Source organism: Agelaius phoeniceus, chromosome 3 (assembly GCF_051311805.1).
Source record: "Agelaius phoeniceus isolate bAgePho1 chromosome 3, bAgePho1.hap1, whole genome shotgun sequence".
NCBI classification, from domain to species: Eukaryota; Metazoa; Chordata; class Aves; order Passeriformes; family Icteridae; genus Agelaius; species Agelaius phoeniceus.
In genome coordinates this window covers 86,510,983-86,534,429 of record NC_135267.1, presented here as the reverse complement: position 1 = coordinate 86,534,429, position 23,447 = coordinate 86,510,983, and the positions used below count along the sequence as shown (strand labels likewise).

The following is a 23,447-nucleotide window of genomic DNA, read 5'->3' as shown; positions in this document are numbered from 1 at the left end:
GACATAATTGTATGTACTGGGAAACTGAGCTCATGAGGTCAGGCCAAGGTGGATTAATGCAATGAGATAATGGGAGTGGATAGTTCACTGGGTCTCTTGGAGATCACTTGTTTTGTGAGGAAACAACTACTAAAAAATATCCAAGTCTGATTATGGAATGGAGAATGAATGGAAAACTGGCGCTTAGTGTAATATTTTACACTGGAAGAAGGCATGGCAATGGAAGAAGGAATGGCAATGGAAGAAGGAATGGCAATGGAAGAAGTCAGGGCATCTTTTCAAGAATAATAGATAATAGATTGTGTTTTTCACAAATCGCAGGTGATGTGGATGTCCTTTGGGACTTTCAGGAAGTTCCTCTGCAGACCATGGCAGAAATGAGTGATTGTACTTTGATTGCTTTCTTCTCAGATGAGCTCTTGTGACCCATTTATTTTTCTGGAAGAGGGTTTGTGTGTTTTACTTGCCTGCTCTCAAAACATTGTGTGTTTTACTTGCCTGCCCTCAACCTGCCTGTTTTAGGGCTGCTTCTCATTTGTACACCACTTTCTCATGATAAATGAGTGCCTTGGTGAGAACTCTGTCCCTTTTCTATCCAGAGCCTGCAGGCTATGGGAAGATACTGCATCCAGTTGTACACACACTTTGGGTTTACCAGGAGGAAAAAAACAAAAAGAGTTCTTTACCTTCATTCGCTTTCAGTGCTTTTCCTTTTATCTTCTGGAACAGCCTGGAACAACACACAGCAGTGTGTTGAAAGTGCATTTTTAATTAAATTATGTGCATCTTGTATATGTACAATACATTCATTTGAGGGCATTTTTATTACAGTAGGAGGGTGGTGATATGTAATAAATCTCAAGAATAATTAAAACCTGTGTTAACTTGTGTATGTTTTCAGTAGTCATTGAACTTTGTGTTGAGTCTCTGCTTGGTCCAAGATCAGATCTTAATCAAATAGAAAGGAAGGAAAGGGTGATGGGAGAAGGAAGAGTTGGTTGTTACTTTAAAAGTTGTTGCTAGTTTAAGATAAACATCACCTGTCATGTTTATTTCTAAAAAAAATTTCTAAAGTATTTTGCTTCCAGTTTTTAAGATATTTAGCTGCAGGTAGTTTCTATGTTCATCACTTATTGAGAGAGAAATACAGACAGTGGGTAACATTATAAATCAATATCTGGAAATATCTTCACCTTTTCTGTCTACTGATGTAGCCTCAGAGTTTTGTTCAGTGTTTACACTGAAGGGAAAAAAGCAGAGTAACGTGGTAAGGCTTTAACTGCATCATGATGCTACAGGGCAAACATTTAAATAACTTGAGATTTCCCAGAGGGAATATGGTATATCTGTTTGGTTTTCTCCTTTTACTTTGGGGAGGTAGAAATGCACTCCAGAATCAGCAAGATGCATGGTTTTGATCTGAAACTTGCACTTTTGCACTGAATAAGAATAAATGCTTTGCATTTGTCACAGCTACCAGATTCCAGCGTGGGAGAACAAAAGGGCCTGATTCAGGGGCAATGATTGGAATCCTGCTGCATGAAATGCTTTGAAAAAAATGTTAATTCTCTGTCTTTGAAAATTACAGTTTTACCATTTGCTTGTAGATGATTTCAGTTTGGTAGAAACAGCAGGTGAATTAACATGAATCACATGAGCTTTGCCAAGGATTCTATGCCATCCATACCCAAGTCAAGCTGAGGCATGTAACAGTGTTTTGAAATGAATAGTAGTTCTGAAGATGTCCCTAATATTAAACCAAATTCAAGATCTGCACTGGAGGTTAAATGCTAGTTCAGTTTGCAGGAGTGTTGTTTGCTCTCGGGAAGACATCCATTTAGTTTAAACCTGCAAGTCCAGTAAAAGTTTATCTAATTGAAACTCCCAATTGAAATGTCACAGCACCTGCATTAGATTTTCTTATGTGAAGAAAGTTTTTAGTATTTCATAAAATTATTTTTAGTGAATCTACTGGGCCAGCCTTCACAAAAAACTCAAGAGATTATTTTGAAAGTACGAGCTAAGGGGGAAAACCTGAGAGGGACAGACACATTTCTTTTTTCAGGCTGCCAGGATTTTACAAGATTGATTGTTACTTTTTCCTTACAGATTGTGTCAGATGCTGCTGGACAGGGGGTTGCCATCACTGGGAACAATACTTTTAACAACTGGAATTGGCCCAATGCTGTGATCTTTGCTGCTACTGTGATCACAACAATCGGTAAATATTTACTATGTCAGCCTTCCTATCTGTAGTTTTCTGTAGGCTCCCATTTCTGTGTCAAGGTAGCCACCGAATAAAGTCCCCTGGCTGGAGCTGCCTAAAGTGTGTGTTCACCTGCAGATTCATGGAGGAAAAAACCAAGGGTTTTGGCACCCTCTCCATGTGTGTACAGAAGAGAGAAGTGTGCCTTTCCAATAAGTAATGGACTAAAGGTGCTGTTGGGGTTGGCTGGTGTCATTCCAGTTCCATTGATTTATGCACTTGAAATTTCCAAATCATAAAATTCCAAAATAAAAGCATAACAAGGCATTCCATTAAATGAATACCTAAAGCAAGTGCATATGAGGTTTTTGGATTGCTGTCTTGTTACACACACGTTCTCTTGAGCTACTACTAAATTATCAGTGTTCCTGGCTTGCAGAACTAACTATATTTTTTATCCACCTCTTAAAAAAAGATGAAGTAGAGCAACTGTTGCTTTTTAAATATCACTACTGATTTGTCCTTATAAGATCCTCTGCACTGGAAGACGTCTTTCTCCTGTGATATACAAGTTTTCAGAACTCAACATCATATGCCCTCTGCTTTTGCAGAAAAATCTTTGCTACATGATGCTGTTACACACTTGTTGCACAAATCAAAAAAAAAAAAAAAGGGAATGCAAAATAACCAGAGAAGACCGAATGTAGAAGTCTTAATGTTACACCATATGCAGTACTGTGGTTTTCTTTATTATTTAAAATTCACAATACCCAGCTTATAATATAACTTAAGAAAAATGTTTAAGTCAATAAAACACCTACATAAGAAGATTCTATCAGAAGTTTAGAATATATGCTGCTGATTTTAGAGCCTGAATCTGTAATGCCCTCTTGGGTTCTATGACCAGCAAAGAACTAAATTTATTTGAAATATCTTGCACTTACTTGCCTTGCACTTAACTCACAAGCTCTTACCCTGTAAAGGTACCAGGTCACAAGTTAAATGTGTATAGTGTATCTTTCACCTGGGACCTAGCTTCAGGATGAATTTTGAGTTTCACACTGTAAAATTAAACCAGTCAAGTTTTAACAGTGCTGCTTAAGACTGGGATATCACATTAGAAGTTTTGAGATGAGCTTTATTTTCTATTTATCCCATCTTGTCCAGAAAAAGATGCACAAAATCTAGGGAACACAAAGTGCAGTAATGGGGAATATGTGTTTGTTAGAGTAGAGTAGATTTGGAATGCATCCAGTTTCAGAAGATGGGCAGCTGAAGTAAAGTAAATCCCTTTTAGATGGTGAAGTAAGGAGTGCCCGACACAGTAGGAGCCCACACAGTGTTGTTTTGTGCACAGCTAGAATTGCCTTGAATTCTCTTCAGCCAGAACAGACTGAGGACATGCTTATCTCTTCCAGGTTACGGAAATGTTTCCCCAAAGACACACGCTGGGCGTCTCTTCTGCATATTTTATGGGCTTTTTGGAGTCCCTCTCTGCTTGACGTGGATCAGTGCTCTGGGGAAATTCTTTGGAGGACGTGCCAAGAGGCTGGGCCAGTTTCTGACGAAAAGAGGAGTAAGCCTGGTAAGCCCTTACTTGTTTACCCTTGAACTGTGTAGTTTTGATGCATGAATTAAGCTTGCATTTCATAACTTGCCTGCTTATCTTGTAGTAAATGAACACTTGCACAAATTTTCCCAAATGTTGTTGCATTGAAAGAACTAAAAGAGGGATGGGGTTTGATGTGTTAGTTATGCAAGAAGTTTAGCAAAATGAGATCTTATAAAAACCTTTGATACTACATCTTATGTTAAAGGCCTTTAGAACTAATGTGAGGAGGCTCTATTTCACAGACATTTCATTCAAGCTCCTCAGGCCAGGAATGAAAATATGCTGTCCTGCTTGGCTCCCTCCTGCCTGCATGCTAGCACAAATATTTCCTGCTGTGCAGTGAACCTACTGCAAAACAATATTTTGTTCTGAGTTACTGGCTTTTGCTTTTTTGTTTGTGACATTTTGTTGGTTTTTTTGTGATGATTTGTTTGGGATTCTTTCTCCTGCCTTCCCCACTGCAAGTGAATTCTCAGTTCTAACTCTGCACAGAAATGGGAGGCAATGCAAGGTCATAGTGCCTGGAGGGCACTGGGACTGCTTTAGTTTCAGAATCAGAGCAAGAAATTTCTTGGGTTTGCACCTGAGAAGAAAGTACAGAAAATAATGGTGGTAATATGTGTGTATGTGGAGGTTTGTACAGAGGTTGACATGAGTGGCAAAGGGAAGGAAACAGAAATGGGAGAGAAACAACTTAAAATGCTTCTGATCTTCTGTATTGAAACAAGTAAAAGGAAAGTTAGAGGTACTGATGGCTTTTTCGACTAGAGTGCTAGGTCCATATCCCCTTCCAATTTATAAAATACTAGGGACTCCTTAAACTCTTCCAAGAGCATGAAAGAAAACTATGAGCAAATAATCCTTTTTGAGCAAATAGTTGCAAGAGTAGGGAGTTCTGCCTAAAGGAAGAAAAAAGTGTGTTTACTTCAGTCACTTTTAGGGACCTTTAATTATGATGGCTAAATTGTTAGCACGAAACAGAAAGACCTGTTACTGTCAGATGATTCTTGGTGCCAGGGGTGGGGAAAAAAAAAACTGAGATTGTTCCCTGACTTTTGCTTTTTCTTTGCAGAGGAAAGCCCAAATTACATGCACGGCTATATTCATTGTTTGGGGTGTCTTGGTCCATCTGGTTATTCCTCCCTTTGTCTTCATGATGACTGAAGGATGGAATTACATTGAAGGCCTCTATTTCTCATTCATCACTATCACCACCATAGGATTTGGAGATTTTGTTGCTGGTCAGTAATTGCATTTTATGTATTATTTTATTACATGCACAGCATCACAATTCTACTTCCAAACTCTTAATTTGAAAATTTGCTTTCTAAGCTTTTACAGCACATTTTGCAGGATAGAATATTCTGTTAAGGCTGGGTACTGATGCAGTGGACTGGATCTGGCACTTCAGTGTTGGTGTAGACACCTAAGGCCTTTATTGGGTTAATTTTGCAGCCAAGTTCTAGAGTCCATAAGTCCTTCTTGTACCCCATGTCTGTATTTCAGGCAAGGAACTACCCTGCCCACCATGTTAGTTGTGCACCTTTGAATGGGATTCAACATACTAAGCAGGATGTGTAGGCATTGGGCAATGTTTTCTGCACCTGCCTAGAACTAGTCAATGGGGAATGCTGAGCATATTCCTCTCTCCTCCTAAACCTCTTCTTTCTCTAAAAGCCACTGCTTTGTTCAGCACTTTGGTCCTCATACCTGGAACTCTGAATCTTTTTCTCAAGGAAGGTACCTATATATGCATACTTCAGTGGCAGGAAGAAGACTGGTAATTTTTAAACAGGAAAATGTTCACTTTTATATCTTACAAGGAGAGGATAAATATGCTTCATTTTTGTTTGGTTTGTCCAGTGGTCAGAATACGTGTAGCCAAGAAGTGGAAGATCAACTTTTTCTTTCATTTCCCCACTTGCTACCTCTCTTAGTGGTGTTCAAATAACAAGGCTCTTTTAGTGAGGAAGAGAGCAATCCTCAGGGTCACAACTTCAAAGGTTTATCAGCTGTGAGTCTTCTTACAGTAATGTTTTTGTTTTTAATTTCCTGTAGGTGTAAATCCAGATGCAAACTATCATGCGCTTTACAGATATTTTGTGGAGTTATGGATCTATCTGGGACTAGCTTGGCTCTCACTCTTTGTTAACTGGAAGGTCAGTATGTTTGTGGAAGTCCACAAAGCAATCAAGAAACGGAGGAAAAAAAGAAAAGAGTCATTTGAGAACCACCCTCGGCCTAAAAAACCCCTTCAAATGGGTACCTCAAAGGATGTCAACATTTTCAGCTTTCTTTCAAAGAAGGAAGAGACCTACAATGACCTTATAAAGCAAATTGGGAAGAAGGCCCTGAAGACAAGCAATGACAAAATGATTATAGTGGAAAATGCCAAACAAATGAACACCAGTATAGATGTTCAGGTTACTTACACAAAAACAGAGTCATTTGAGTATGATGAGTCTTCCCTGGACATTCAAAATGGTCACGTACTGAGACCCCTCCATGACAAAAATATTGGAGACAGCCCTCTAGAAGGAACCATGTTTGTGAACCAGCTGGACAGGATTAGTGAAGAAGAAGGTGAAGTGTGGGATTCCAGAGACTATCGGCCCTTAATATTTGAGAATGCCAATATAACATTTGTAAATGAAGATGATGATGAAGAGGAAGATATCTCAGATGATGAGGAAACGTCAAAATCCTCTATGGATGATAATCTTGCAGAGGAATCTGAAACTGCAAAAAAATTGGTAAAATTCCCATCCTCTGATGAATCTACCTTTACCAATAATGAGCTAGAACTTTCTGTGCCTTATGAACAACTGATGAATGAATATAATACAGTAAGCAATGTGAAGGCTGCCACGTGAAGCATGCTGGACAATGGCTTTCTGAAAGGGATCAGTGCATATTGAACATAGAGCAAGGAGAAAAGTATGTTTGCAGCTTCTCCTGTCTCCTTGAAAACAGAAGCAAGTCCCAGACTAAGAAACTCCAATCTCCTTTTCCCATCCTAAGTTGGCTTCTGAGCCTGTCAGCTTTGCTTTTCTGAAAGACTTGTAAAATAACAGTTGAATTTGGAGTCCCACTCCTTTAGATTTTATGGTTCTTGAACAAAATAGAAAAGACTAGTTAATACACTGGATCTGCTCTGAGTTCATGCATTTCATTGAGGAAATAGTTTGGGATTGTAACTATACTGTTGCAAGACTGTTTTGGGCATCAAATACGTTCGGTTACTCCATTAGCCTTTCACCTCTGAAAACCTGGATTTGAATCCGGCATTTATCACAAATGAGATCAAGGGGGTTGCTCATTGTTAAGTTGTTACTGCCAAAAATATGGCGCTGTACTTAAAGAGAAATTTTGGACGGAATGCCAGGGCACACAGATCTGAGCTGAGCTGTGCTGCTAGACTGAGAAGGAAGCTCTGAAACATCTCCGTAGAATACATCAGTGCTTGTCAAATTATAGTGAATTCTAATTTCATAAATAAAATATTAAAATTAAGAGTTCCAAAGGAATGGATCGAGAAGGAGCCCTCTAACAAGGAAGAATCCGGGATGAAGCTCACCAGTTGGGCTGCTAAGCTGCATATCAGCCCCAGAACTGTCAAAGAGTAAAGTGACTGGAAGACTTACTGATCAAAGCATGTATGGGCACAAGCAGGATGCAATGAACATTTTTAGTGTTGAAAGTGTCCTTCCACTGTCCATTTCCTAAAGGAAATACTTGAATGAACCGTATACAATATCTGTGTACAGGTGAAGTTTTATTGACACTGTTCTTCTTAGGAAAAAATCACCTTGGGAAGCACAGATATTCTCCAAATGCCCTAATGCCTGTCAGAAGGGACCTGTAGCACTGCTGCGGATCTGGGCAGTGTGTTAGTCAGTATTGTTGTTTGATGTTCCTCCCTGCCTTGGTACTTCAGACATGACTTGAATGGGAGATGATTTTTGAAACAGTTGATTACACTTCATATATTGTTTTGTTTTGTTTTTAGAGTTTGACCTATGTGCATATACAATGGTTATTCTATCTCACTCGATAGAAGTTTGGGCAATATCAAACCTTGCGCAAACTGAGATGTGATCAAATGACTTCAGGCCATAAGGCACTTTTTTTTAGAAGGAACTTTGGCTCTAAGCTTCTGAAAGTATTATCTTTTGACTTGGAGATGGGCTACTCACTAGAAGGAAGCATGTCTGTTCATAGCATGTATGCCCAAATTGTTTTGGCTACAAAGAAATTTTACCATGGTTTTCTTTTTCTTTTTCTATGTCTGTGCATTAACCCTGACAACTCTTTCACATGAGGCTCTTGATTATATGCTGGCAAGAGGTATTGACTTCAGTTTTATCCAATACACATGGAACAGAAGATAGCCAAGACCTTTAAACCTTAACATGCCAGGTTCTGCTGATCTGTTTGGTTTTAGAGTATTTAAGCCATTCTGGTATGTCCGAAAGTTTCTAAAGTTCAGTGAACAGTTAAAAGCTGTCCCAGTCTCATTTTCAGTGTAATGCTGGCAGACTCACTAGCTCTGTAACACTAGCTCTGTTCCTTTTGGAACTTTGCAATGCTAATCTTAAATTACTGGCTATTTCTGATAACTACAAATATCAAGGCTGCAGCTTCAGTTGCTGGCCTGTCCCACAGAAGAAGGAGGATACATGGGGAGCTAGCCTTTAGATGGGAAATTTTGAAGTTATCTACTGTGAAACAAGGGACTGTCTTTACTATTCTGTTTCTTTCCTACAATTTTCCACATATATGACATTTTTTCAAATAGAATGTGAACACAATGGCCAAATTGTGGCCAACTCGTGTCCACCTGTCATACTAAACAACTGTGTAGTCAACATGATTTGATTTGTATTTAATCTGCAATTTATGGTAGTATTGTTGAAGAGAGATTCTCATTTGTAATCAAATTTTATTATATTTATGCTATTTGGAGCAGGGCTGGCTGGATGACTTTGACTTATATCTTACAGGAAAGAAGGAGAGGCCATATCAAGATGATTCTTATTTACTTCTAGTAAGATACCTTAATCTCCACTCTTCTAAAATTAGTCCAGGCCCTTCAAGTTTTTGAATCTGAAGGGCTGTGGTTGACAGCTGTACTTAATAACTGTAAGAAATGTTAGGTAGGATTATGTGCATATGCGCAGGATGCTTGTGTAGTCAGTCTAGCCTTCTCTTTTTTTTTTAAATATTTTTTGTTTAAAAAAGTCCACACTAAGTTAAAATAAAATGAGAAAGCACTCCGTATATTTTTTGTTGTCCTCCAACTTGTCTTCCATTATTGATGCAAAGATCAAAGTTTTAGTAACAGTTAGAGAGCTACAGGACAAGGAGTAGAGAAAAGACTTTCAGCAAGTGCGTGAAATGGAGAAGCATAGTCCAATTTTCATTTAAAAAACAAGAAAAAAAAAAAGAAAAAATTCTCTTTAATACTGAAATAATACAACCCAGACACTTGGCTGGGCTGCTTTGATTGGGAGGGGATGTTGCACACTGGAACCCAGACTCTGTTCTGCGTAGCAAAGTGCACTTGTATGCCAGAGCTGAGAATAGATGGGATCTGTTTCATATTATCAAGCTAGATGTGGCTCTCTGGCCTTTCCCAGTGTAGTCAGCATAGACTATAAGTCTGCATAATAAGTATCATGGGATTTAAAGTAATAGTTTAAATTTATTAAAACAAAGTACAATATTCCCTGTTTTTCGGGGAAACATGATCACACCTCACAAAACTGTTCTCAAGATATCCCACCATGTGCCTTAATGTAATCTTAACACTGGGTAAAAATTCCTCTTTACACAGGGGCCAACAGAATTGGTCTCGTTAAGCCCTACATGTTTCAGAGTTTTGGAGGGGTTTAGTTGTGCATAGCTTTCATAATGGCTCTCTCCAAAAAGCTGAACCATTCCCAGGGCTTTTAAAATTATGGTGCCATCTCAGAAGTGCCGAAGAGCTAAACAGGACAGCTTTTTGCCTGCCTGTCTTCCACATCTTGAGAAAAGAAGCTGCCTGAGGGATCTAAACTAGTATCTTTCTGCCTTCAGATTTACATGTAATTACTTAGAGGGGTGTCCAGGCTGGATTTTGTTCTATTCAGCTCCAAAAGTGTCTCTGAGTGAATTCCCCAATGCTACCTGGTTATGTCTTGTAGTTATTTCAATTGTTTGATCAATCTGGAAACATTTTCTTTGGATACCTATTGATTTCATTTCGCTAACTAATAATGTTAGCAGTTTTCTTAAAGCTGTGGAGTTGGTTTTATAGGTGAGACAGATCTCTTCCTGGAAAGAGAGGAAAGGGGGATATTTAAGGAAGGAAAAAAGCTTAAAAGCATGTATAAGGAAGGGATAGAATAGCAGTGAAAACTCTTCTTTCTAGCTGTTGCCTACAAGTAGATTTTATTTCCAATCACATCATGTGATGGATAGATTCACTTATTAATTTTGCCAAAATGAGCCAGTACTTTCACTTTTACTCTTTTTTCAAAAATTAAATCCTGAAATGTGACCATGGAAGTCTGTTCCTACAAAAGGCCTTTTAAGTCCTATAAGACTACGTTACCCCATTCTTCATGACATCATTGTGATGCTTCTTGGGTTTGTACTGCGTTCCTGAAGCCTGTTTTTACCAGAAGGGCATCACTTTCAGATACCTGTCTCACATCAGGCAGCCTGACACATCTGATACACTGGTACGAAGTCACTGAGGAAATACAAAATCAGAGTGTTCAATTTTTCTGAACTAATGATTCGTGAATCTGTTGCTGGCAATGGATATCACAAAGCACGCAGAATGAAAACCAGACTGATAACAGATCCATGGTGACACAGCTGTATGTGTGAAGATTTTATTTTTCCTCCAGTTGATCTGGGAGAGTGTGCAGAGACAGATGAGGAGAGCAAAAAGCAATATGTCTGTTGACTAAACAAAAGAACTTTGTAGACATGTAATTTTTTGTGCCTCATGGGATTCATTCCATTTGTGATGGATTTAACTTTTAAAAATTAGCTTGTCTTTCATACGGCTTTTGACATTTGTGCAGTTCTGACTCTTTATCACTCCATAATATGCCTGTCTGTCTGTTCTTTGTTGCTGATTGTCACTGGAATCACACTGTATGTAAATATTTGTTAAGTCTTTGTAAAATGTAATTTATTTTAATATTTTGCAATAAAAAATTTACAATTTATCCTCTCTGTCATGAGAAGAATGGCAATCAATATTTCTTTTTACAACTACCTACACTTGTAATGCACCTTACAGATGAGACTGGTCCTGGCCCAAAGAGCTGGAAGGTAAAGAGCCAAATAAGCAAGCTGTTTTATGCAAGCAGATGCCTTAACTTGTACAGGGTATTGATGACTTCAGTTCAACGGCATCTGGTCTTCAATTAGATACAGCATAGCAAAGTATTATTCAATGTGGATTTTGGACAGCTGTTGAAAAATAAACTGGAGTTTATTTTAAGGGCTGTGTTTTATCAGTGGGCTGCTTTTAAAGAAGATGCACAGAGATGGGAAATGTTAGAATTAATCAGTACTGTGATAAAATAAAATGGACATTTATGACTGGTATCTGAATCTCATGCCAGAGCTATTAAAATATCTGAGTAGCTGTTTATGAATTTTCACAATTTTTCTAGTAGCAGTGCTCACCATTTTTCAGGCTAGAACTATTTGCAGTCCTTCAGCTCCAGCAGTTTCCTTGGCAACATGCTGGAAAATAGCTAACTACCTGCCTTAATGGGCAGCAAAGTGTGACTTGGTGATACCTATGGTAGAGATGGAGCCACCTGAAGAAATTGTGACAACCTCCGCCTGAGAGGGCAGAGACTGAACCTTGGCTTTTAGGCAAATAAGTGGAATTGCTGAAGCACAAGCTAGGAAAGTTGGGAGATGCATGGGCATGGCAGTGAAGGGTGGATGCTATAGGATTTGAGTGAGGGTAGCCAATCTCTCCTTTTCCTCCAGCCACACAACAGGAGCAGTGAAGGAAGAAGTGCCTGATTGGTGACTGATGACAAAAACAGCCAAAGAGGAAGGTGGCAGCTTCTCATGGAGCCCAGGGCAGCACATAGCATGGAGTCTGGAAAGCACCCAGTAATATTTCTGTCAGCTCCCAGCAGGTTGGAGACTATTGTTCACCTTCTGCCCTCGGAATTTTAGTAGTGTCATTAATTTATTGAGGGGAGGGTGGCAAGAAGTAGGAAAACAGGACAAACCTGTATCTGTTACATGCCTGTTCTAATGGTCCATGCCTGGCTACAGGTTCTCTGAACACAATAGCTTAATAGATAGATAAAATCACAGAGCAGCTGACACTTCAAAAGCCTGAAATGTTTTCACTGAATGTGTATGGTAGGCCTTTACCAGTGCCTGGTGCAATATGAAACCAGCAACCTGCAGCTCATGGGCACAGAGAACTCAAACCTTTATTTCTGAGAGATGAAGACAATAAGAAATCAGGATGAGTTGAAGTTCAGGACCATTTTAAACTGGGAAATATTACTCCATTCAGGGCAATTTCCTGTAGCTGTCTCAACTCTTATGCAAGGAGGTGGTGGAGCTCTGTTACCTATAGTTTAAAGAGGAAGGGTTTTCTTTTTAAATTCATGACTTGTACCTTGTGTCTGTCAGCAAGGGTTGGCTGGTTTTTGGCGTTTTTTTGGTTGGTTGATTTTTACTTTTTTTTTTTTTTAATACACTTTTAGCCTCAATCTGCCCTTGGTAAGTTAACTAATACTGTGATATATAAGAATAAAAGTATAAGAATAAAAGGTTGTGCTGAGTACAACATTCCTTCGATTTTTAGTTCTTTTTGTTTCTTGGAGAATTCCCTTGCCCAGACTGGGCCTCCTCCACATACCCTGCCTGGCTTTACTGCCTGATTCTGGGCTGTGGCTTCATCCCTGAGGAAAAGGGGGAAGTGATGGGTGAATGGGAGTAAACCCAGCCCTGACCAGAGTCACCTATCTCACTGAGAGCAAAGCCATGGCATTGCCTCCTCCTGGCAGGCCCTTAGCTCTCCACTCAGACTTGTTCAGCACCAGGTCTTGTGCAGCTTGGGGTACTTGAAGGGGTTGGTGAGGGATATTCACTTTATTTTGGGCAAATACCTGCTTTTGCATGCAGCTGATGCAACTCTGCTGACTCGTGGCATGAGGGCAAAGACTCAGGGAAAAAGGGGTGCAAAACTGCCCTTTACTGCCTTGATTTTATTCCCAGCTCCCAAGGAAACAGACTCATAAGGGGTTGGGGTTTTGTGGGCAAGAGGTGTGTAAGCAGGTGTTGTGCATCCTGGGGTGAACAAAGCAGCAGCCAGTGGTTATCTTGGACTACACAGCCAGCCCAGCACAGGGAGTGGTACTACGACTGACAGGAGCATAGAGGTCCAAAACAGAACACTCACAAATACTCATCTAACTGACCAAGGGAATTTGCTCTTTCACACCAGCATGGCTTCTCTGGAAAGGGAGTGTTAATGTGGACTGGATTGCTGGAAGCTTTATCCTGCACAGAGGCTCCCTGAAAGCCAGGTATCATGTTGTACTTGGGAGGGCTTCCTCTGAAAGCCAAGATTCCAAGCCAGAACTCCTTCTGGTTAATAAAAAAATGAGTAAATATATGAAAAATATATTAACATATGAGAAATATTCTGATTATCATTTTTGATTTTACAAGTTAAACTGAAAAAACTGTGAAGTCAAAGAGTTTTGGTTTTCTGTTTTCAGGATATTTTTTATGGGATGCCAAAATTTCTCTCCATCTTGTCACTCTGTGCTGCTCGTAGGAAAGAGCAGAAGAGTGATAACTCACTCTTCATATTTTGGTGGTTATGTTGTTTCCTACATGGAGAAAGCTGTAGAAAATATACCCTGTCTCCTCTTTTCTCCTTACTGGGGTGGGGCTGTGAAAGACAAAGAAAGAGGAAAAAAGAAATTGAAAATATGAATTCTGAAAGATTGAAAATCTCTGAAACTATGCATTTCTCCTCTGTGAGGAGGTTAAACCACAAAATATCTTAAGTACAATCAGGGTTTTTTCCTATAGAATTTTTCAAATTCTTTGAAATTTCCCATGCTATCTTTTAATAACATTCTTTTGGCCACTCTCCTATATATGCTAAACAAAAGCACTCATGTTTTCAAATTACTTCTATGCATTATTAATTCAGGTAAAATGTAAATACTTTGACACACTTATCTTATTTGATGTAATAGTATAGTGTGGCACCATAATATGCCTGTAATTGTAAGGAGAATTAATGCACTCAGTATGAATGACCAAGAGCAAAAAATTCCTGTTTTAAGGCCTGTCAACAGCTTTGCAGTGTTCTGTGGACTTTTGGCTTTGGACACTTGTTGATCACATTTCTGTTTATCTAGCTGAGCTTTTGGGTGTATGAGGAAGTATCCTAATTTCTAATGCTGCTAAGATCAGAGACAAAAATCCTCTTCTGTGCTGATTTGTGGGCTGGGCGCTATCCATACTGATCAAAATAAACTCTGCAGAGGAGCACTTGTTCCTACACACTCCTGGTTGCTGGGCAGAACTGCAAAATATGTGCACACCAATGTGAAATAAATCTGTGTTCACATTGAAATAGAAGTCACAAGCTTCTGAAGCTGAAGTGTGTTTATTCATAAAGCTCTGTTGTCCCTCTCTGGCAACCTTCATATTTGTGGCTTATGGGTTTTTGGCAGATAGCAAAAAGTAAATGAACAAATTAACACTTCAGATGCAGACAATCTCTATTGATATACTCTATTCCTCTCATCCTGGGGCTTTTGCCAGCTCATCTCTGGCACAGCTGGAAAGGAAGGAAAAATAGTAAGCTAATTGGCCTGCTTTTTAATTGCTGATTAGAATGGGAAATTAATACAAAAGCTGGAGTAAGCAACACACCTTGGACACCTGAGGGGGACACTGAACTCTTTGGCTGTTTTTGTGGCTGTTAGTTTTTAATAAATGGTAGAAAATTGGCAGCTTAAAATGAGAAAGGCTTGCAAGGATGGCTTTCTTTCATGCAATGAAGAAGACTCAAATTTTAAGGGTTTTTTCTGTGCTACTTATCTTCAGAAAGTAAAATTCACTGATGTAAATTGTGAGACTAGACTCTGAGATATGATAGAGATCAGCTGAAGGCAAGTAGATAAAGAAAATATCTGCTTTTAAAATTTAACCTTCAAGTTATCTGTAGTTCTGTGGTGTAAGTTCTCTATCCTTCAGAAATTGAGAGAGCCTGACATTTAGCCCCAGCTCTGGTAATCCCAGCGTGTCAGTCAGGCAAAGTTAAAGGGATGGGGAGTTGAATTAAGAAATTATCATTTTTAGGGCAAGATATAAAATTTGTATCAAGTACAGGAAGAAATCAGAACTACAGTAGCTGAGGAATCTGTTAATTGCTCTAAAACACCAAGAAATTAGTTTTCTGGCAAATAATTTCAAGCAGTTTTCTGAACATGTTGTCTGGCCAAGTCTCTGGGGGAGTTTATGATGTTAGTAGATGCAAAGTATAATTTTATGGAGGCTTAACAGCTGAAAGGTGCAAAATCTGCAGGAAAGAGCTGGCAGCCTTTTAAAATGTGTAGGTTTGAGACAGTCTTCTTTCAAAGAATTCAAGGAGAATAGGAAAAAAAAAAGGGGAGATGGATTGTAGCTCTAACTGGCTCTTATTTAAAAGCTTCTGCCTCCAGATATTACTGTGCCTTCAAGTGCTGTGTGGTTTTGGAAATACATGGGATAAACTCTTGGCACAGAGAGGGAGGAAGAGACTTTGGGCTTGTCAGAGTCTATTTACTGTAAAATGACCATTCTTGAAAGTAATATCAACAAGACTCGGGGTGGGGAGAACTGTGGTTTCAAACACACATTCTAGTCAGACCTATGCAGTAATGACCCAACCAATTTTTTAAGGAAGGATGCCACTTCCAACCCTTTGGTCTCCATCTTCTGGTTCCCAATGCTTGTCTTCTTGCTTATGTGTCCTAATTTCCCCTTCCCTCAGCTGTGTTGCATCTGTCCCATGCCCGCTAGGAGCACCACGGCTGCCTGCAGGCAGGGCACAGCAGCCTCCTGGCATTTGAGGCAGGGCACAGCAGCCTCTTGGCACTTTAGGCTAATATCCAGAGGACAGACTTGGCTTCTCCCCTCAAACAACATCAGTCGGAACTGCTTCAGCTACAGGAGGCAGCTACTGAACAAACAAGGCACCCAGCTGAGCGCTCATGGCTTCCTTCAGTGAAAAGGTCAAGCTTTTGCACACTTTCAGACATGCTATTTTTATCTGCTGGGGATTAGGATTTGCATGGATGTAGTTCAGTAAGAGGCAAGGGTAGAACTTCTCTAGGGGGCATTGAACGGGCTGGGCAAGCCTATTGAAATACAGGAATTTGTTAGTGAGGCTCCAGTTCAAAACAGGTTTTGAAAGAGACTGTGCCTATTGTGAATTTTAGTTGCACCTTCTCTACCTGCATGTTCCTCCTCCCCTTCTTCCCACTCCAGTTCCCACTTACTGCCACTCCTCCACTCCTCCACCCCACTTCATAACCACAGTGGTCCCTACTGCTGCAGCCTCTGAACTGGGAGGATAAAGATTAGCTCTTTCTAGTCTGGAATTCTCCAGAAGGCTTCCACACCTTAGATACACTTTAGTTTGTTGTTGTGTGTTCAGATCTCTTGGCATGACTACGTTTGTCTTTGTAGATGTGACCTAAAATCATGTTACCAATGTCCCAAGTAAGCAGCAAAGCTGTCACCTGTTTAAATAAACCTTTGGCTCCTAATCAACAATTCACCAGAAGAAAAGAAATTGAATAGAACAAAATATGTTTGATTATTTACTAAAGGCATAATGGCCTGGAGACTGAAAACAAAGAGTGGGACTGAAAACCAGATGGCAACCAAATAATCTAGACAGCCTACATATCAAATCTTTAGGGTACAGAAAACTCCCACAGTGGAATCTTTTTAAGCAGTAGAGAAATCCATATGTGCTACTTACCCAGTTACAGTAATTCCAAATAAAGGCCAAAGCTATGACTTTAAAATACCATAGATCAATGTCAGGAACCATTTATGTGTAACACTTGACTCCAAGCAGCCTCAGAATGCCAGGGAGATGGGAGGAGAGGGAATGGGGTCTCACACCACCTGTGTGCAGAAGCACCCATCACGAGATTTGCCACTTGGGTTATGAAGGAGTCTATAGAAAGCTGATAATGCATGAGGGCACGAGCTCATAGGATGGATGCTGCTGGTCCCAGATGCCATGGATGAATTCTAGGGTGGTGCCAGGGAGTGTAAAGGGACCATTTCAGACAGGGGCAATCAGCTGATTACAGGCACAGAAGGGCAGACTATGAATAGCAGCTGCCAGTGGTCCCAGGCAGAATTATCAGAGGTATTTTTATAGTTTGCATCGCTCTTGGCTGGTTAGTCTTGAACTGAGGTAGAGGAGTTTTCTTCAAGTATCAGGGATATCTAGCAGCACCAAAGCCTTTGTACACAAAAATGAAGCCCTAGGAACGAGAAACAGGACTAGATGGAGACTGTCAGTCACCTTCTAGAACTTCTAAAAGGAGTAGGAAAATGGAACAACCCTCGCCCCAGGTAGGGTACAGCAGGTACTCTGCATGAGGGGGAATAAGAAATCATGTCAACTATAGGTGAGAAAGATTCTTCTACATCCCCACGACCTTTACTTGGGCTTATGTTTAGGCTGGGCTAGTATTTGGAGTGGGAAGGATAAGAGCATGAGTTTGGGTAGATTCAACAGCTTTAGAACACTGTATTTTGTATTTCTTGTTGCAGCTGAAGGCCCTGAAGCATCTCTGTGCACCGGGACTCTGGGATGGGACTTGTTCCCTTAATAGAAGTCCACAGGCAAGGAGGGCAGGGCATGTGCCACCATATGCCACCTGCTGGGAAGGGACTTGGAAGAAGCAAAAATTGTCATCACTTCACCAGAAAGAGTTGTTTCCTCCCTCCCACTGATTCACCACAGTGATCCTCAGGGTTAAAAAGAGGTAAACCAATATCTTCATACTAAAGGTCTCCATTATATGACCTTTAAACGAAGAATGATGTCCATATGCTTCATGAGAAGCATACAACCCTCTCTTGTTGAGAAGATCTCCAGGAGGGCAGCTGATAATTCTTGGAGCAAGAACCTTGTTCCCTGTTGTTACAGACCATGAGGTGTCTCACGTCTTGCTGCTGCTCCATTCACCCATCTTCTCACAAGGGAGACAGTGGTGCTGTTCCCCTCAGGATCAGACCAGAACCTAGGTGGGTCTCCTTTGCAGAATCCCTCATGCAAGGTTCGTTTGCTCTTGCCCATTTTTAATGGTATTAAAGCCTTGGGAGGCCACAGAGTGTGAGCAGACTTCTTTCCTCACAAATGTGTGACTCTTTGCAGTGAGCAAACCCATATGACACTGTGCTGACAACAAGTCTGGTTGTATCTTTGGCAAGATCTACTGGTGCTGTTTCCACCACCTCCCTCAGCAGGTTCTTTTTTCAGCTAATGTAGTAATTTTTCTTACGCATAACGTGCAACTCTCCGAAGTTTAATTTTGTGATCATTTTATGTTCCCATTAGCAAGTAGAAATAATTGGTTCCTGTTCTCATCTTCATTTTAATTTTTCACTGTCCTGGGTGCAGAGGCCTCTGGGCAGCAAAACAGGAAGAAACTAAAAACAGAATTAATGAGAAAGAAATCAACATGCACGAGTATAGAGCCCATATCAAGAAATTCTTAAAATCCCATCCTCCCACCTCAAGAAAGTAATTTCAAACACTTTAGAGACAATTAAAATCAAATAAAATATCTAGAATAGCATCAGAATTACTACTGTATGAAAGGATCTGGGAAGTGTCAAAGATCCCCTACCAAACACATCAGATGGCTTCCAAAGCTGTAATTCCTGACATGTATGAGCAAAATTAGAACATGAGAGAGGAGAAAGAAGTATTCTTCCACTCCCTAGGATGGTGGGGTTAATATAGACTTTTGCATGGAATCAGATCATCAGATTTTAAGGAAGGTGTAGGTAAACTGAGAACAGTCTGTATTGTAGCAACAAGAAAATGTTTTAAGAAAGGATGGCATTTGAGAAAGTCATTAGAAAAGGCTGAAAATATGTTTATTCAGACTAACAAAGAAAACAAAAGAGCCAGTACACATAAGTTTTCTGATGGGTAAAAGACTGCTGAGGACTGCTAAGCAGGGGCTAAACTGTTCCTTTGTAGGCCTTGGCAAGATAATAAAAGAAATCTGTCAACATTGCAATAAACATGACAGAGCCTAGTGCTACAACAAAGTGATTTCCAACTGTAAGAGCAGTAAACTCCTCGGCAGACATGGACTTTAAATTCTTGGAGAATTTGCAAATGGTTTAGGCAAACAGCTGAACTGTCAGGGATAGTCTTGCTATATGCAGGGACACCCAGTACAGAAGGGCATATTTGGTTATCTCTTGAGGTCCCTTTCAGCTGTAGCTTGTGTCCATTCTAAGAGGTCTGATCTGTTTTTATCACTCTCTAAATTATTGCTCTTATGTATTAGGGTTACTCAGACTAATGAGACTCTGCTGTAAATTAGATGCAATATTTCATATGCATTGTAGAAATTACTCTTCTACTTACTTGACTGGCTGCCCCCAACATGGTTGGAATGTACTAACATTAAAAGGTAAATAATAAAAAGACAAGGAGACTTCATATCCTTTCTATTTCCTGCACTTCCTTAGTTGTCAGGGCCACTGCAATATGGTGCTGTGTGGAATCTTCTAGTTCATTGTCTGGCTCTCCTTCCCACTGTCAAGTGTTTGGATATAATAGTGTTGAGGCAAAGATTGCTATGTCTACGTCAGTGTATCCCATCTGCTTTTCCACTTGAAAGAAGGAAATTATTCTTTTTCTTTTCCATCAGCTTCTCCTTGAACAGTATGTTCTCCTTGCCTACCTTTCCCTCCCACTCCTTAGTCATCTTCCATTGCTTTTCAGCCACATGTATGGATTTATGTGACTCGGATGAAGTGGTTGTTCTGTACATCAATTGTCATGCATGTAAAGTTACAAAGGTTATCTCTTGATTACAGTTCTCCAGAAGTTCTACAGTTCTACATTTGGTGGCCTTTCACTGCTGTGTAACAAGTCCCTCTTCATTTACCTCACTGCCTAATTGAAGGGATGGAAAAAGAGGTAAGAAATTATGTGAAAGGCTTTGCCTTCCGGAGTAGCACAGATGCTTTGCACAGTCATAGCTAAAAAGCAGCAACTGGTGTCTCAGAGGAACATCACTCCCTTTGTGGGTGAGAGAACTGGCAAAACCTCTGACTATTGGGAAGTCTTATGAAAAAAGTTCTTTCAGGAAAAAAAGCAAGAAGCTTGTTTAAAATTCACTTCCATTTTTATCACTGGTTTGGTTTTCTTTTTGGCTTTGTTTTGTTTTTTTTCCCTTTGAAAGATTTTACATCAGCTCCTGAGACTCAGACAAATTTACAAAATGTTATGCTATTTCTGTTTCTGGAGCAGAGGAATTAACAGTCTTCTCAGACACCTACAATGTGCTTGTAGAGAAGGGAAGCATATTATAATGAACTTATAAATCAACTGGACAGAGGACTTGAAATTGCAGTGAAAAGAGAAAACAATGCTTTACTAAGGTATATTAGAGACTATCTGAAGTACTTACTGACATTAATGATGTTTTATTCAACTCAGAGAAAGTACCTAAGTAAGAGCTGGCTTTCTTATTCTTAATTTATTAGGTTATTTGGATTACAAAATCTTTAAAGATTATTTATACTGCAGCTTATTCCATTTCCCCAGAATAGTGCCAAAAAACTTCTTTACCCTTGTATTTAAAATTTTCTAGCAAAGAAATGGAAATTAGGTTCCATGTGTTTTCAGTGGAAGACCCTTCCTCGTAGCTCATGTTAAGCAGCAGTTCAAGAAAGGCAGAGGGAAACCTGATGAAGAAGTGGGGATTGGACCAATGTAACAGAGCAGCTTCTGTTCACAACAGATACAGCAGCCAGGCCTGTCCCTCTCCTAGGCTTGGAGGGACCGACAGCACCTCAGGCAGGCAGGGCCACGTCTGTCCCGCTGAGGACAGACAGACTCCTGTGCCCGAGTCCCGCAAGGCTCCTGTCTCAGCGTGGGCTCACCACCATGGTCTACAGCACTTGCCTGTCTCACAAGACGGGAGAAGGAGCTAAGAGAGAGCTCCTGGGGCACTCCTTTTCCCAGACTCCCATACATTTTTGCCTTTCCCTTAGCTCATGCAATTTCTCTGCTCTGTGTGACTGCTCACATCAAGCCTAAAGCCATCCTTGCCCTCTACTGGCACCCTGTAGAAACACAGGAACACATCAGGCAACAGCTCCATGTCTTCAGCTAGTCCAAATCCCTGGACAGAAGGAGAGGGAGGATACAGTGACTCCCTGCAATCCCTCATGGGGTGGGGAGCAGACCTGTGCAAACACTCTCTGAGCAGCTTCCTACAGCACCCGTACCAGCAGCATCCTGGTGAGACAGGGCAGGCAACCCCTTCTGCTCGCTCTGTCCTGATGTTTGCAAGGAGAAAACCTGACACTTATTAAAGTGGAATCTGATTTCAGGTTATTTATGAATAAACCAGTTCATAGAGAACAAGAAGCAGCTCTGCCAATAGCTGTTCACACTGTTTCTTTCCTTCATTTCCAAGGAAAGCACAGTCCAGTTGGTTTGCAAGCTCAGGGAACATGAGCAAGAGGGGTCGAAGAGAATTGCTTGAATGGCTACCATGGGTGTGCCAGCAGGCTGGTAATGTTAGGTGGCACTTTCAACTCTGAAGGGTCACACAGTGCTTGAACTCACTGTAGGCTTGAAATGTTGCACTGAATCCTACTGGAAAGCCAGTGTTGGGGTCGGATGCAGTGGCTGCACCAACAGTATGTAGAAATCTGGGACAAAGCAGAAAAATAATTGTATTCACTTGAAGGACATGTGTGTGACATGTTAGCTTGGCAAGAGATTACTGGATAAATGGAGTAGCACACCAACACCACTGGAAATGTAGACCACAGTTTCAGTTCAGGCTGACCTATTCACAGGATCACAGAAGCACAGAATGGCTGGGGTTGGAAGGGTCCTTAAAGATTTATTTAGTTCCAACCCACCCTGCCATGGGCAGGGACAACTACCCCTAGACCAGGTTGCTCAATGCCCCATCCAACCTGGCCTTGAACACTATCAGGGACGAAGCACTCACAACACAGTCCTGTCTTGCAAGGTTTGGATGGATCTTTCATATCAACTGCAGCTGTAAAATCCAATAGATTCAACTCCTGGTAAAATACACTATGCAAAGACTCACAAACTAGCAACAGCCATATAACTACTGCAAACTGCTTTACATTAACTTGTTAAATAACCTACTGTTGGTCACTATAATTTTCTAAAATTCAAAGTATTGAAAATAAATATGAAACTCTATAGAAGTAATAATTTTCAGAAAATAATTGTTCTCTTCCCTTTGTTTGCTTGTCCATAATAACAATGTACACCTCCAGCAATGGCACAAATAGAGAGCAACAATTCTTTTGTCGGAGAAGAAATGTTCAAATGGCAACTGCAATTCAAAACTTGTGATGCCATTTGTTTTCTTTAACTTTATATGTTTAGATCAAATTTATCAAAATAACTTATTTTTATAAATTTTGATCTTGTCTCAGAACAGCAATTGGAAAACTTGGATTATTTTTTGAGACAGTGTCAGTGTGCACATGACTGGGAATGTATGTGCATGCCATATGCCAAGATCAGACATTTTGCCTTGCCCAAATCCATACAGCAGTGCCATTGGGGTTCTAATCTCCTGGGCCACTCCCAGTCTCTCTTCTAATGTGCTTTTCTGCAAGACATTTTGATCAGTTTCCAGCCTCCACATTTAAGATTGAATACCCCTCCACCTCTTTGAATCTGCTTCTGTTTTTTGTAACCCCAGAAGTTCAAAACCAACTAAACCTCTCTCAACACCTCAAAGTTAGCAAGGTCTTCAGGAGGAGCTTTCTGCTTTGGTCTTTGTCTGAAGAAGCTGCCATTGTGGTGGTATATCACTCTTAAAGAGGGAGCCTCAATGTTGCTGTTGGATCCTGCTTCAGCACTAAATCAACTTGATTTTTCCTCTGCTCCACCTGGAAAGCCATCTCTGTCCTGCTCATGACTTACTGCCATACAAGCATTTACCTTGAAACTATTTGATCTATCAACATCCAACTTTACAGTAACAAACCCTTCCCATGATCTTGCCACCCAAATTTATGTCTAAAGCAGATGTGACCAGGACTTCACCAGATCCTCTCAGCACCTAATGCAAATCATTTTGCATTCCACATACTCCTTTAGAACTGCATAAGTCCTTACAGTAACAGATACTGTCCTTTGGAACATGTTTTGGCAGAGCAGCATGATAACTTTTCATCCCAGACATCATTCCCATGTGGCATTGTCCTGGGATGCTCTGGTATATGCTCATGTACCTCAAAAAGAAATTAAGACCTTGGTATAACTTTCAAAATCTGTTTATTTTCTGTCATTTCCTTTCA

General features: G+C 40.3%; 1 protein-coding gene and 1 long non-coding RNA gene across 2 annotated transcripts in view; both read left to right on the top strand.

The window, feature by feature from the left end:
- The window catches only part of KCNK5 (potassium two pore domain channel subfamily K member 5), a 35,278-nt gene extending 24,232 nt beyond the window's left edge, over window positions 1-11,046 (top strand). The window contains exons 2-5 of the mRNA XM_054630584.2: window positions 2,110-2,221; window positions 3,625-3,791; window positions 4,891-5,059; window positions 5,877-11,046. Coding sequence (XP_054486559.1) covers window positions 2,110-2,221; window positions 3,625-3,791; window positions 4,891-5,059; window positions 5,877-6,691 — 1,263 coding nt within the window. The 3' untranslated portion in view covers window positions 6,692-11,046. The remainder of the gene's footprint in view (window positions 1-2,109; window positions 2,222-3,624; window positions 3,792-4,890; window positions 5,060-5,876) is intronic.
- A 6,380-nt stretch (window positions 11,047-17,426) lies between these two features.
- LOC143693731 (uncharacterized) overlaps window positions 17,427-23,447 on the top strand; it is a 45,334-nt gene continuing 39,313 nt past the window's right edge. Inside the window, exons 1-2 of the long non-coding RNA XR_013181673.1 lie at window positions 17,427-17,878; window positions 19,956-20,058. This is a non-coding gene — a long non-coding RNA (uncharacterized LOC143693731). The remainder of the gene's footprint in view (window positions 17,879-19,955; window positions 20,059-23,447) is intronic.